General features: G+C 49.1%; 1 protein-coding gene across 2 annotated transcripts in view; it reads left to right on the top strand.

The window, feature by feature from the left end:
- LOC132395799 (sodium/potassium-transporting ATPase subunit alpha-2) overlaps window positions 1–14,430 on the top strand; it is a 48,112-nt gene that overhangs the window by 1,576 nt on the left and 32,106 nt on the right. For both annotated transcript variants that reach the window (XM_059972854.1, XM_059972853.1), the window contains exons 2-8: window positions 971–1,066; window positions 5,310–5,369; window positions 7,068–7,271; window positions 8,297–8,410; window positions 9,375–9,509; window positions 12,168–12,285; window positions 14,148–14,416. In XM_059972854.1, coding sequence (XP_059828837.1) covers window positions 971–1,066; window positions 5,310–5,369; window positions 7,068–7,271; window positions 8,297–8,410; window positions 9,375–9,509; window positions 12,168–12,285; window positions 14,148–14,416 — 996 coding nt within the window. The remainder of the gene's footprint in view (window positions 1–970; window positions 1,067–5,309; window positions 5,370–7,067; window positions 7,272–8,296; window positions 8,411–9,374; window positions 9,510–12,167; window positions 12,286–14,147; window positions 14,417–14,430) is intronic.

Raw genomic sequence — 14,430 nt, 5'->3', positions numbered from 1 at the left:
TGTGCCCCACCCCGCAGCTGCCTCCTCACCTGCTTTTTGGGGACAGTTTGGGTGCCCGGCTGTCAACAAGGTTTGTTTGATGATTCAACGGCATTCAACCGTCCTACTGTTTAAGAGTTAAACAAGGCTGACGCGGAACAGGGTAGGGCAGGGCCGCTGGGACCCGCTCCAGAACTTCCCACAGCTGGGTTTAACTTTCCGACGGACAGGAGCAGCTGTGACCTCCCTTTACCACCCCCCCACCCCCACTCGCTGCCGGCAGTCTCCCCTCCTCCTCCCAACTCTGCTTCCCGTCCTGCTCACTTCAGCCTCTTCTCCCAGAACCCCGCTCCCTCTTCCCTCCTTCCGTCACACTCCCCACTCTCTCATCCTCGCTTTCGGCCATTCGACTCCCTACCCCTTCTTGTCTTCCACTGCCTACAAACGCAAAGAGAAACGCTAGTACACAGCACCGGGTCTCACATGGGAACTGCATTCAAATGATTTATGCTGCAGTTTCTTGACAAGTCACTCCCTACAGGTGCCTGTCTCATGCATGTTAATTCAGAACAAAGAATTATTCGACTTGGTCTGTCCACTATTGTCCCTCCTGCTATACCCAACATCGGGCAATGGTGGTGGGAGAAGGAGACATGAAGGATTTTGTACAACACAAGGCAGCACCTCAGGTTGGCTGATGTATGCCCCTTGTTGTGAACCAGGAACTCATGCCCATCCTTAGCACGGAAAGATCCCACAACCAGCAATGCCATGGTGACTAAGTTCAAAAGCACTGTGATCCCTGTTGAAGGATGAGCAGTGTTGCCCCCTCCCCCGTGGCTACCCACCCCCCCCCCCACCCCCGCCCCGGACTGTGGCACTGATTGCTGCCGAAGACTACTTAGTGCATGGAGGTGGGTTCAGGGTTGGAGCGCTGACTGACGTGATTATCTTGAGGCGGCACTTATTACCCCAACTGCCTTCTCCTCAGGATGGACGGGAATACACCAGCACGGACTCCTCAGACAGTCCAAAGAAGAAAAAAGCCAAGAAGGACATGGATGAGCTTAAAAAGGAAGTCTCTATGGTGAGTGACTTCATCTTTCTCCTTTCCTCAAACCCTCGAACTCTTCCAAATATCCTGCCATTCCACCCCGCCCCCACAAAGTTTTGGATTTAGACTGAGACATGACACCTGTGGTCGAATTCCTGTTACGAACATCCCAAGGCAACAATGGGGTTTTCTAGGTCAACAGAGTAACATGGGGAATTCCCATGTCAACAGGTCAACATGGATATTTCTTATGTCAACAGGGCAACGATGGGGATTTCCTCTGTCATCAGGTCAACAATTGGGATTTCCTATGTCAACGGGTCAACGATGGGGATTTCCTATGTCAACAGGGCAATGATTGGGATTTCCTATGCCAACAGGGCAACATGGCACTTCCCTGTGCCAACAGGGCAACATGGCACTTCCCTGTGCCAACAGGGCAACATGGCACTTCCCTGTGCCAACAGGGCAACATGGCACTTCCCTGTGCCAACAGGGCAACATGGCGCTTCCCTATGTCAACAGGGCAACAATTAGGACTTCCTATATCAACAGGGCAACATGGAGATTTCCTATGTCAACAGGGCAACATGGCGCTTCCCTATGTCAACAGGGCAACAATTGGGATTTCCTATGTCAACAGGGCAACAATTGGGATTTCCTATGTCAACAGGGCAACAATTGGGATTTCCTATGTCAACAGGTCAACAATTGGGATTTCCTATGTCAACAGGGCATCATGGAAATTCCCTATGTCAACAGTGCAACAATTGGGTTTTTCTATGTCAACAGGGTAACATGGGGATTTCCTCTGTCAACAGGGCAACAATTGGGATTTCCTATGTCAACAGGGCAACAATTGGGATTTCCTATGTCAACAGGTCAACAATTGGGATTTCCTATGTCAACAGGTCAACAATTGGGATTTCCTATGTCAACAGGGCAACATAGGGATTTCCTATGTCAACAGGATAACAATTGGGATTTCCTATGTCAACAGGGCAACATGGGGATTTCCTATGTCAACAGGATAACAATTGGGATTTCCTATGTCAACAGGTCAACAATTGGGATTTCCTATGTCAACAGGGCAACACGGGGATTTCCTATGTCAACAGGGCAACAATTGGGATTTCCTATGTCAACAGGGTAACAATGGGGATTTCCTATGTCAACAGGTCAACAATTGGGATTTCCTATGTCAACAGGTCAACAATTGGGATTTCCTATGTCAACAGGGCAACATAGGGATTTCCTATGTCAACAGGATAACAATTGGGATTTCCTATGTCAACAGGGCAACATGGGGATTTCCTATGTCAACAGGATAACAATTGGGATTTCCTATGTCAACAGGTCAACAATTGGGATTTCCTATGTCAACAGGGCAACACGGGGATTTCCTATGTCAACAGGGCAACACGGGGATTTCCTATGTCAACAGGGTAACAATGGGGATTTCCTATGTCAACAGGGAAACAATAGGGATTTCCTCTGTCAATAGGGCAACAATGAGGATTTCCTATGTCAACAGGTCACACACTCCAGGTGGTAGTGCTGCTGAGTGATTTCAATGCATGCTAATGGACATCTAATTTCTTTGAGTGTGTCCATGTCTTTGGAGTAGAAAATGCCAATGAATTCATGTGTTCAAGATCCTACAGTGTGTGTTTGGGTTGGGGAAAGGCATCTTGGTTCCTTTGTAACAGGCTTATGGTTTAGATGGGGTGGAGTTTGTTAGGTGTGTTCAGAAAGGTTCCTTGACATAGTATGTAGATAAACCGACAAGAGGAGAGGCTGTACTTAATTTGGTATTGGGAAATTAACCTGGTCAGGTGTCAGATCTCTCAGTGGGAGAGCATTTTGGAGATAGTGATCATAATTCTATCTCCTTTACAATAGCATTGGAGAGAGATCGGAACAGGTAAGTTCGAAAAGCATTTAATTGGAGTAGGGGGATTAATGAGGCTATCAGACAGAAAATTGGAGGCTTAAGTTGGAAACTGATGTTCTCAGGGAAAAGTACGGAGGAAATGTGGCAGATATTCAGGGGATATTTGTACAGAGCTCTGTATAGTTATGTTCCAAGGAGACAGGGAAAGGTAGGATACAGGAACTGTGGTGTACAAAGGCTGTAATAAATCTAGTCAAGAAGAAAAGAAAAGCTTACAAAAGGTTTAGAGAGCAAGGTAGAGATCTGGAAGATTATAAGGCTAACAGGAAGGAGCTTAAGAAGGAAATTAGGAGAGCCAGAAGGGGCCATGAGAAGGCCTTGGCGGGCAGAATTAAGGAAAGTCCCAAGGCATTCTACAAGTATGTGAAGAGCAAGAGGACAAGACATGAAAGAATAGGACCTATCAAGTATGACAGTGGGTAACTGTGTATGGAATCAGAGAAAATAGAAGAGGTACTTAATGAATACTTTACTTCAGTATTCACTATGGAAAAGGATCTTAGTGATTGTAGTGATGACTTGCAGCAGAATGAAAAGCTTGAGCATGTAGATATTAAGAAAGAGGATGTGCTGGAGCTTTTGGAAAGCATCAAGTTGGATAAGTCGCCGGGACCAGACGAAATGTACCCCCAGACTACTGTGGGAGGCAAGGCAGGAGATTGCTGAGCCTCTGGCAATGATCTTTGCAACATCAATGGAGACAGGAAAGGTTCCAGAGGATTGGAGAGTTGCAGATGTTGTCTGCTTCTTCAAAAAAGGGAGTAGAAATAGCCCAGGAAATTATAGACCACAGAGTCTTACCTTAGTGGTTGGTAAGTTGATGGAGAAGATCCTGAGAGGCAGGATTTATGAACATTTGGAGAGGTATAATATGATTAGGAGTAGTCAGCATGGCTTTGTAAAGGGCAGGTCGTGCCTTACGAACCTGATTGAATTTTTTGAGGATATGACTAAACACATTGATAAAGGAAGAGCAGTAGATGTAGTGTACATGGATTTCAGCAAGGCATTTGATAAGCTACCCCATGCAAGGTTTATTGAGAAAGTAAGGAGGCATGGGATCCAAGGGGACATTGCTTTGTGGATCCAGAACTGGCTTGCCCACAGAAGGCAAAGAGTGGTTGTAGACTGGTCATATTCTGCATGGAGGTTGGTCACCAGTGGAGTGCCTCAGGGATCTGTTCTAGGACCCTTACTCTTTGCGATTTTCATAAATGACCTGGATGAGGAAGTGGAGGGATGGGTTAGTAAGTTTGCTGATGACACAGAGGTTGGAGGTGTTGTGGATTGTGTGGAGGGCTGTCAAATTTTACAGCGGGACATTGATAGGATGCAAAACTGGGCTGAGAAGTGGCAGATGTAGTTCAACCCAGTCAACAGTGAGGTGATTCATTTTGGTAGGTCAAATATGATGGCAGAATATAGTATTAATGGTAAGACTCTTGACAGTGTGGAGGATCAGAGGGATCTTGGGATCCGAGTCCAAAGGACGCTCAAAGCAGCTGCACAGGTTGACTCTGTGTTTAAGAATGTGTACAGTGTATTGGCCTTCACCAATCATGGAATTGAATTTAGGAACCAAGACGTAATGTTGCAGCTATATAGGACCCTGGTCAGACCCCACTTGGTCAGTTCTGGTCACCTCACTACAGGAAGGATATGGAAGCCATAGAAAGGGTGCAGAGGAGATTTACAAGGATGTTGCCTGGATTGGGGAGCATGCCTTATGAGAATAGGTTGAGTGAACTCAACCTTTTCTCCTTGGAGCAACAGAGGATGGGAGGCGACCTGATAGAGGTGTACAAAATGATGAGAGACATTGATTGTGTGGGTTGTCAGAGGCTTTTTCCCAGGGCTGAAATGGTTGCCACAAGAGGACACAGGTTTAAAGTGCTGGGGAATAGGTACAGAGGAGATGTTAGGGGTAAGTTTTTTTTTTTACTCAGCGAGTTGTGAGTGAGTGGAATGGGCTGCCAGCAACGGTTGTCTTTTAAGAGGGTTTTAAAATGGTGCATGGAGCTTAGTAAAATAGAGGGCTGTGGGTAAGCCTAGTAATTTCTAAGGCAGGGACATGTTCAGCACAACTTTGTGGGCTGAAGGGCCTGTATTGTGCTGTAGGTTTTCTGTTTCTATAAACAGCCTCTTCCTACCAGATTCAAGGTAAAATTCTTCTTCCTGTACAGCTTGCACCATGGGTCAATGTTGTGATAGACTCGAAGGGCAGAATATTCTTCCTCCCACCCCCACTTAACTGCCTCATTTTGGATACTCTCATTCCAAAATTTGGAAATATCCTTCCAACCTTTGACCTTTGCCCCACAGGAGGATCATAGGCTGACCCTGGACGAGCTGAGCCGTAAGTACGGAACGGATCTGACCAGGGTAAGTGCTCCTGACACTCTGTCCTCCTCCTGACCTCTGTGCCATCCTTTGTCTGACTGACTCTTCCCCACTCTGCCTAAGTCTATGCTTCCTCGTATAAGATATACTCCGCTGCCATCTCTGTACCTTATGAAGTGGCCATCAAGTATATGTTCATGGTCTGCTGCTGCTGTGGCACATCCATTTTATTATTCAACGTGCTGTGTGTTCAGAGATGCTCTTCTGTACCACCATTGTAATGTGTGGTTATCTGAGTTCCTGTCAGTCTGAACCAGTCTGGCCATTCTCCTCTAATCTCTCTTATTAATGAGGCATTTTCACTTCCTGGATTTTTTGTTCATGCTATTATTCTGTAAACTCTGGAGACTGTTGTGCTTAAAAATCTCAGGAGATCAGAAGTTTCTTTGATACTCAACCACCCTGCCTGTATCAACAATTGTTTCAGGACCACTGTCACCTGGATCACATTTTTTTCCCATTCTGATATTTGGTCTGAACAGCAAATGAAACTCTTAAACATATTTGCATACTTTTAAGCATTAAGTTGCTGTCATATGATTGACTAGATATTTGCATTAAAGAGCTGGTGTACCTAATAAAATGGCCACTGAGAGCAGGGTTAGGCTCTTCAGCCCTTCGAATCATAGTCGATTCTTCCTCCTTTTCCCAATCAAGAATCTATCAATCTCTGCCAGAGCAGGTTTACCAGGGTACTGCCTAGATTCAAGATCATGGCTCATGAGGAAAGGTTGAGCGAGCTGTCTTTTCTCTTTGGAGCAAACGAGGTTGAGAAGTGACTTGATCGAGATGTGCACAATGATTAGAGGCATAGATAGAATGGACAGCCAGTACCATTTTACACAAGGAGTGGTGAGTGTCCAGAATTCACTGTTCACAGCAGGGACATCAGGGGCATTTAAGAGACTCTTCAATAGGCACATGGATGAAAGAAAAATGGAGACCTAAGAGCCAGTCTGCAGGAGGGAGGGGTTACATTGATTATGGAATAGGTCTCCCCTTTATCCCCTTGCCTCTCCCACATGTCCACTCACTCTCCCAGACAACCTTCCATTCCCTGCGCAGTCCTCTCTCGCGCCCCCCTCGCACACTTCCCCCCACCCACCCCTCCAGCCCCCTGGGCTCCAGTCTCTCTGGATAGCAGCTCCAGGCCTGTCTGCCTGGGGCAGTCATATAGCTCAGGGAAAGTCCCCTTTTGGCCAGAAACTGGGATACAGGAGAAGGACAGGATGAGGTGGGGTGATTGGGTGAAAGGGGGAAAGGGAGTGAATGCTGGGTGAGGTGATTACGAATCATCCATTTTTACATTATTCTCTGTATCCTCCCTCTTCCTCCCCATCTGTTCCCTCTCCTCGCACACTTTCATTTGCTTACCCCACTTTTCACTTCCTCTCCACCTTTCCCTCCCTTCCTCACTCTGCCTCCCTCTCCTGTCTCTCACTACACCTTCTCTCCATTTCCCTTCTCCCTTTATCCACCTTCCTGTCACACTCGCGTCCCTCACCCCATCTCCCTCCCTCTACATTCATTCCGATTCGCACCTCTCCCATCTTCCCTTCTCTCTCTATCTTCCTCTCCTTTGCCCACCCTGTCTCTCCATCTGACTCTCTCTTGCTCTCTCCTTTTCTCCCTCTCTCTAATTCTCATATGCATTTACTGCCTTGCCTTCCCCCCACCCAGGGCCTGACCAATGCACGAGCAGCTGAGATCCTGGCTCTGGAGGGCCCCAATGCCCTAACCCCACCCCCCACCACACCGGAGTGGGTGAAGTTCTGCCGCCAGCTGTTTGGAGGGTTCTCCATCCTCCTCTGGATCGGGGCTGTGCTCTGCTTCCTGGCCTACAGCATCCAGGCCGCCATGGAGGATGAACCATCCAATGACAACGTAAGTATCCTCCCCACTGCTCCCAAACCCTCACCCAACACCCACCCTCTGACTCCAGCTTCAATACTCACACCAACCCAATCCTCCAGTCCAGATCCCTGAATCTAATATGACCTCATCACAAACACAAACCTCAACCCTTGATCCCTCCCTTTTCCCTTACCCCTCTCCTCTGACCCAACACTCAATCCCTGACTTTGAACCACCTCACATTCCCAACCCAAACCTCTTTCCTCTAACCCTCACCCAGCACCTAGTCCCAGTCCCTGAAACATTTCCAATCCCTCTACTCTAACCCTGGCCTAATACCCAATCATTAACTTGACTCCCCTGTCCCAATTCCTGATCTCTGACCCTGGCCTAATACCCAATCATTAACCCAACTCTCCATCTCAATCCCTGATCTCTGACCCTGGCCTAATACCCAGTCATTAACCCACCCCATCCCAATCCCTGACCTAATACCCAATCCCTGACCTAATACCCAATCCCAATCCCTGATCTCTGACCCTGGCCTAATACCCAGTCATTAACCCACCCCATCCCAATCCCTGACCTAATACCCAATCCCTGACCTAATACCCAATCCCAATCCCTGATCTCTGACCCTGGCCTAATACCCAGTCATTAACCCACCCCATCCCAATCCCTGACCTAATACCCAATCCCTATTCCTGATCTCTGACCCTGGCCTAATACCCAATCATTAACCTGACTCCCCATCCCAATCCTTGACCTCTGAAGTTGTGTCCTGAGGCCTTCCTTGACAGTCTCTCCTCACACAACCTCATTACTGCACCCTGTATAGCAGCTTACATTTGCCCCACTCCCACAGTTGTTTTCATCTCTTCAGATCTACCGCGTGGTGTGCAGGGGGAGAGAGGAGTGCTGAAGTGTTTAGAGAGGAGCTGAGCATTCCTATCCCTGTATATTCAGCCTCTCACTGGAGTACTGAGGCCCCTGCCAGGACCCTTGCCTTCTCATCCCCCCCAGTGATGGTACCCTCTGACTTGTTCTGCCCACAGCTGTACCTGGGCATCGTGCTGGCGGCCGTGGTGATGATCACTGGCTGTTTCTCCTACTACCAGGAGGCCAAGAGTTCTCGAATCATGGACTCCTTCAAAAGCATGGTGCCCCAGGTGGGTTTATGGGGGATGGGTGGGGGTTTTTGAGAGAAAGGGTGGGAGTTTCTGAGAGATGGGTGGGGGATTCTGAGAAAAGGGTTATGGGTTTCTGAGAGAAGGGTGGGGGGTTTCTGGGAGGTGGGTGGGAGGGGTGTTCTGGGAGATGAGTGAGGTTTCGGAGAGAAGAGTTGGGGGTACAGGGAGATGGATGGAGATTTTTGACAGATGGGTGGGGTTTCTGAGAAAAGAGTTATGGGGTTCTGGGAGACAGGGTGGAGGTTTCTGGGAGTTGTGTGGGAGGGTTCTGAGAGAAGGGTGGGGGTGTTCTGGGAGATGGGTGGCTTGTGAGAGGATTGTGTGAGGACGTGGCTTTTGGAGGTGTAGTTTCTAGGTGAGGCAAGTATGGGTCTTGTACAATGGGCAGGTGGAGACGAGCTTTTGGGAGAGGGGAGGGGATTGTGAGAGGTGCCAGTATAGGTGGGTTCGGGGTCACAGATTGACAGTCAGGGTGAGTTCAGGGTCACAGATTGACTGCTAGGGTGAGTTAGGGGTCACCGATTGACAGGGAGTGTTCAGGGTCACAGGTTGTCAGTCAGGGTGAGTTCGGGGTCACAGATTGACTGTTAGGGTGAGTTAGGGTCATTGATTGACAGGGTGAGTTTGGGGTCACAGGTTGTCAGGTAGGGTGCACAAACAAATAGCCAGAGGAACTCAGGAGGTTGAGCAGCGTCAATGGATGAAAATGGATTGTATACGTTTTGGGTCAAAGCCCTGCATCAGGATGCCCAGGTGGAGAAGAGGGCTGGTGAAGGTTCGTGTTGGCAAACAGCAGGATGGGAGAGATTCGCAGGGAGGAGACACAAGATAATTCACACATTCCCCTCAACAACACCCCCACCTGCCCCGGCACCCACCATTGTTCCTTCCTTCTCCTTCTCTCCACTCTCCCCTGTTCCTCAACCCCATGTTCTCTCCATAGCAAGCCCTGGTTATCCGAGAAGGTGAGAAGGTGCAAATCAATGCAGAGGACGTGGTAACCGGTGACCTGGTGGAGGTGAAAGGGGGTGACCGAATTCCGGCTGATCTCCGCATCATCTCCTCGCATGGCTGCAAGGTGAGGGGCAGGGGGCAGGAGGTCAGAGGGCAGTGAGTCAGGGGCAGGGGCGGGGATCAGTGGGTTGGGGTTTCAGGGGGCAGGGCAAAGACAGGAAATGAAGAACAGAGGCAGTGAGAGTGAGAGAGAGAAAGATACAGACAGAGTGCCAGAGAAACACATGCAGAAGGTAATAGAGGTCATAAATTAATTGAAATGCTTAAGGGGAATTTCAGGAGAACCTCCTTCACTTCAAGGGTGGTGCAAGTGTGGAACAAACTGCCTGCAGAAGTGGTGGATGCAGGTCTGACTGTGTTTTCTAAGAGAGCTTTAGATAAGAACATGGATTGAAGGGTACGTTTGATTATGGACATGGATTGGAGGGCTATGCAGTGCTATAAGGACTTGGAGGGGAGGAGTACAACGAGGCTATATTTCAGATGTGACTAGGCAAAATAGTAAATTAGGAGGGACTAGGTAGGCTGTAGGTCCAATTTCTGTGCTGCAGTGATCTATAACTCCATCACTCTAATAAATATTAAGCAATGTTGGCTAAAGCCTCCAAATGTTGAGCAAACCCAACCCCTTCACCGTGTCTTTGTGTAAATATTAACCCTCACCAAAGGACACTCTGTGCATGTAAACCCATCCAACAGAACCCTCTGGGTTTCCTCCAGCTGCTCCACTGTCCCCCATATTCTCAGAATGCGCTGGTTCATAGGTTCAGTAGGTGCTGCAAATTGCCGTCTTAATCATTTGTTTCAGCGGTATATTCGCCTCCAGCCAATTGCCTTTCAAAACTTCCTGGGAGTGTGTGATGGGACGGTGTAGAGGGAGTTTCACTCTCTGTCTGACCTTTTTTTTGTAAAGTCTCTTTATTACAAATTCATTGCTAAAATTTATACCAGTGAATAACACAATAACACCACAACTACTAGACAAACAACATTAAACTATAATGTTTCCATTCTTCTCAATGATGGCACTAACCCCCCACGGAGTTCAACGTCTCTAAGGTCGCCTGTGTTCCTTCTCAATATTTACCTGGGCATGAACATATCCCCTAAACATTGCCAGACAGGCTGCTCGAGCAGATCCTCCTGCCACCCATTTCCAAGACCCTTGGATGGCTGTTTTCGCCAGCCCCAGGAGCAAGTTGACAAGGACATCCTCATCCGTCCATGCCCCTCTCCTTACTGGATGACCATATACAAATAGGGTGGGGCTAAAATGCAAGCAGAAGGTGAGAAGCAACCCACGCAAATATACAAAAAGGGGCCGCAGCCTCACACACTCCACGTACATCTGGTACATGGTCTCCTCCAGCCCGCAAAAGTGACATGCGGGTGGGAGATCCATGTACAAACTGAAGAATTTATTACAAGGCACCGCTGTATGCAGCAGCCCCCACCCCAGATCCCCCGGTGCATGGGAAGAACTCCCTCATAAAGGGACTTACTTTGGGAGCCTCCCTCACCTCCAGGTGGAAAGACCGACCGCCATGGCGTGTCGGGACGGTGGACAAGGGCAAGGAAGTGGAGGGTGTGGAGCAGCAGCCGATAGAGGTACCTCCTACTTGCATCCCTGAATGGGACTGTGGGTGTCGAGGAGAGACAGCTCAAGTTGTGTGGACTTGGCTCTCAGATAAGGTCGCGGGGCCTGGGCTCAACAAGCAGCTCAGCCTGAGTTGTTCCACACACCTCAGCCGCACCGACATCCGTTGAGGTAGAGCAAGGGTCGGCCAGGACTCTGCCCTCTGCCAGAGGGGGGGATTCCCAGCCTGAGGCAACCATGCTCCAAACTCTCAGTAGGTCCTGATAGAAGCCGGGCAGACTCTGCAAAGCAGCATGGCTGATGCCGGTGGTAGCCACATATCTTCGTGAAGACAGCAGCCCCTCCAGAGGAAGAATGTTGACATCACCTGCCACCCGGGAGGGTGCTCGGCATACAAGAATCTTCAGAGTTCTGAGGCGGAGAGCCACCAGTTGCGTACGTACACACAACAGCAACTGTCCGCTATCTCCCACTGGGAGACTCAAGACCACTGCAGAGACCCAGTGTTTCCTGTTGCCCCAGAAGAAGTCCATTAACTTCCCCTGCATTCTCATGACAAAGGGGGCAGGAGGGGCCAAGGTAACCATCCAGTACCACAGCATGGAGGCTACCAGCTGGTTTATGACCACCACCCTGCCTCGATAGGAAAGCACCCTTAGAAGGCCTGACCAGCGCCCCAGCTGGGCCACAACTTTCATCTCCATGTGCTGCCAGTTCACCAGCCAGGTCTCTGCAGTAGGGCTCAGGTAGACTCCCAGATAGAGGAGATGCTGGGAGTGTGTGATGGGACAGTGTAGAGGGAGTTTCACTGTGTCTGACCCTGAGTGTGTGTGATGGGATGGTGTAGAGGGAGTTTCACTCTGTGTCTGACCCTGGGAGTGTGTGATGGGATAGCGTAGAGGGAGTTTCACTCTGTGTCCGATTTCATCTTTTCCCATTATCTTGCCATTTAATCCTTATTCTACTGTGGAGGACCTCTGACCTGCCATATTATGTTCCTCCTGCTTTTTTTGCAGTCACAGGAACCTGTGTCCTGAGATGAATGACACCCTCTCGGGAAAAGTTCCATCACTGATAATATGGACACTGCCAATACTGATGCATTTCTCTCTTCCACTTTGGTAGGTTGATAACTCGTCACTTACAGGAGAGTCTGAACCTCAGACCCGATCCCCAGAGTTTACCAATGACAATCCACTCGAGACCAGGAATATTGCCTTCTTCAGTACCAACTGTGTGGAAGGTAATTCAGTGTCTGATTTGTAACCCTTTCCTTTTTTCACAGAAATACACTCAGTGGCCACTTTATTCGGTGCACCTGTAATGCAAATATCTAATCAGCCAATCATTTGACAGCATGAAAACATGGTCAAATAGTTTAGTTGTCATTCAGACCAGAACACCTGAATAGGGAAGAAATGCGATCTGAGTGAGCTTAACCTCAGAATGATTATTGGTGTCAGGTGAGGTGGTTTGAGAACCTCAGAAACTGAAATCTGCTGGGATTTTCACAACAGCAGTCTGTAAAGTTTACAGGAAATGGCATGGAAAACAAAAGGGACAACATCCACCAGTAATTCTGTGGGCAAAAACACCTCGTTAAAGAGAGATGTCAGAGGAGAATGGCCAGACTGGTCCAAGCTGACAGGAAGGTGACTGTAACTCAAACATCTCTGAACACACAACATGTTGAACCTTGAAGTGGACAGGTTACAGCAGCAGAAGATCAGAAACATACACTCAGTGGCCACTTCATTAGATACAGAAGGCACTCAATAAAATGCCCATTGTGTGCATGTTTATTACAAATCACCTTCTGTAGTACCACAACAATCATACGGACTAACACAGTAACATAAACTAAAATAAAATGTTCCCATCCCAGTCAAGGATTCAGGACCAAGTGGTGCCTGTAACACTGTTATAGAACCCAGAGAGACCATGTGTACCTTTTCCACAGTTCCCAGGGCATGGATATACCCTTGCACCATTGCCAAGCAGTTTGCAAGGGCAGAAGAAACCACTGTCCATTGCAACCCTTCCCCGGGAGTGTGTGGTGGGACAGTGTAGAGGGAGTTTCACTCTGTGTCTGACCCTGGGAGTGTGTGATGGGACAGAGTAGTGGGAGTTTCACTCTGTGTCCGACGCCGGGATTGTGTGGTGGGACAGTGTAGAGGGAGTTTCACTCTGTCTCTGATCCTGGGAGTGTGTGATGGGACAGTGTAGACGGAGTTTCACTCTGTGTCTGACCCTGGGAGTGTGTGATGGGACAGTGTAGAGGGAGTTTCACTCTGTGTCTGACCCTGGGAATGTGTGATGGGACAGTGTAGAGGGAGTTTCACTCTGTGTCCGACCCCGGGAGTGTGTGATGGGACAGTGTAGAGGGAGTTTCACTCTGTGTCTGTCCCTGGGTGTGTGTTGGGACAGTGTAGAGGGAGTTTCACTCTGTGTCTGACCCTGGGAGTGTGTGATGGGACAGTGTAGAGGGAGTTTCACTCTGTGTCTGACCCTGGGAGTGTGTGATGGGACAGTGTAGAGGGAGTTTCACTCTGTGTCTGACCCTGGGAGTGTGTGATGGGACAGTGTAGAGGGAGTTTCACTCTGTGTCTGACCCTGGGAGTGTGTGATGGGACAGTGTAGAGGGAGTTTCACTCTGTGTCCGACCCTGGGAGTGTGTGATGGGACAGTGTAGAGGGAGTTTCACTCTGTGTCTGACCCTGGGAATGTGTGATGGGACAGTGTAGAGGGAGTTTCACTCTGTGTCCGACCCCGGGAGTGTGTGATGGGACAGTGTAGAGGGAGTTTCACTCTGTGTCTGACCCTGGGAGTGTGTGATGGGACAGTGTAGAGGGAGTTTCACTCTGTGTCTGACCCTGGGAGTGTGTGATGGGACAGTGGAGAGGGAGTTTCACTCTGTGTCTGACCCTGGGAGTGTGTGATGGGACAGTGTAGAGGGAGGTTCACTCTGTGTCTGACCCTGGGAGTGTGTGATGGGACAGTGTAGAGGGAGGTTTACTCTGTGTCTAATCCAAGCTCTTTGTGTTGGTGGAGTATGCTTTGTTGACTCTCTGATGTTCTTTGACCTGGGACCTCTGGCATGTGCAGGAACAGCCCGGGGAGTGGTGATCTTCACGGGAGACCGGACTGTTATGGGCCGCATTGCCTCGTTGGCCTCGGGGTTGGAGGTGGGTCAGACTCCCATCTCCATGGAGATTGAGCACTTCATCCACATCATCACAGGCGTGGCTGTCTTCCTGGGTGTCACCTTCTTCGTGCTCTCCCTCATCCTGGGCTACACCTGGCTGGAGGCTGTCATCTTCCTCATCGGGATCATCGTGGCCAATGTTCCTGAGGGACTGCTGGCCACCGTCACTGTAAGCTGGATTCA

This window comes from Hypanus sabinus, chromosome 6 (assembly GCF_030144855.1).
Source record: "Hypanus sabinus isolate sHypSab1 chromosome 6, sHypSab1.hap1, whole genome shotgun sequence".
Classification (NCBI taxonomy): domain Eukaryota; kingdom Metazoa; phylum Chordata; class Chondrichthyes; order Myliobatiformes; family Dasyatidae; genus Hypanus; species Hypanus sabinus.
Note: the sequence above shows the minus strand (reverse complement) of the source record. Positions and strands in the feature narration are given on the sequence as shown.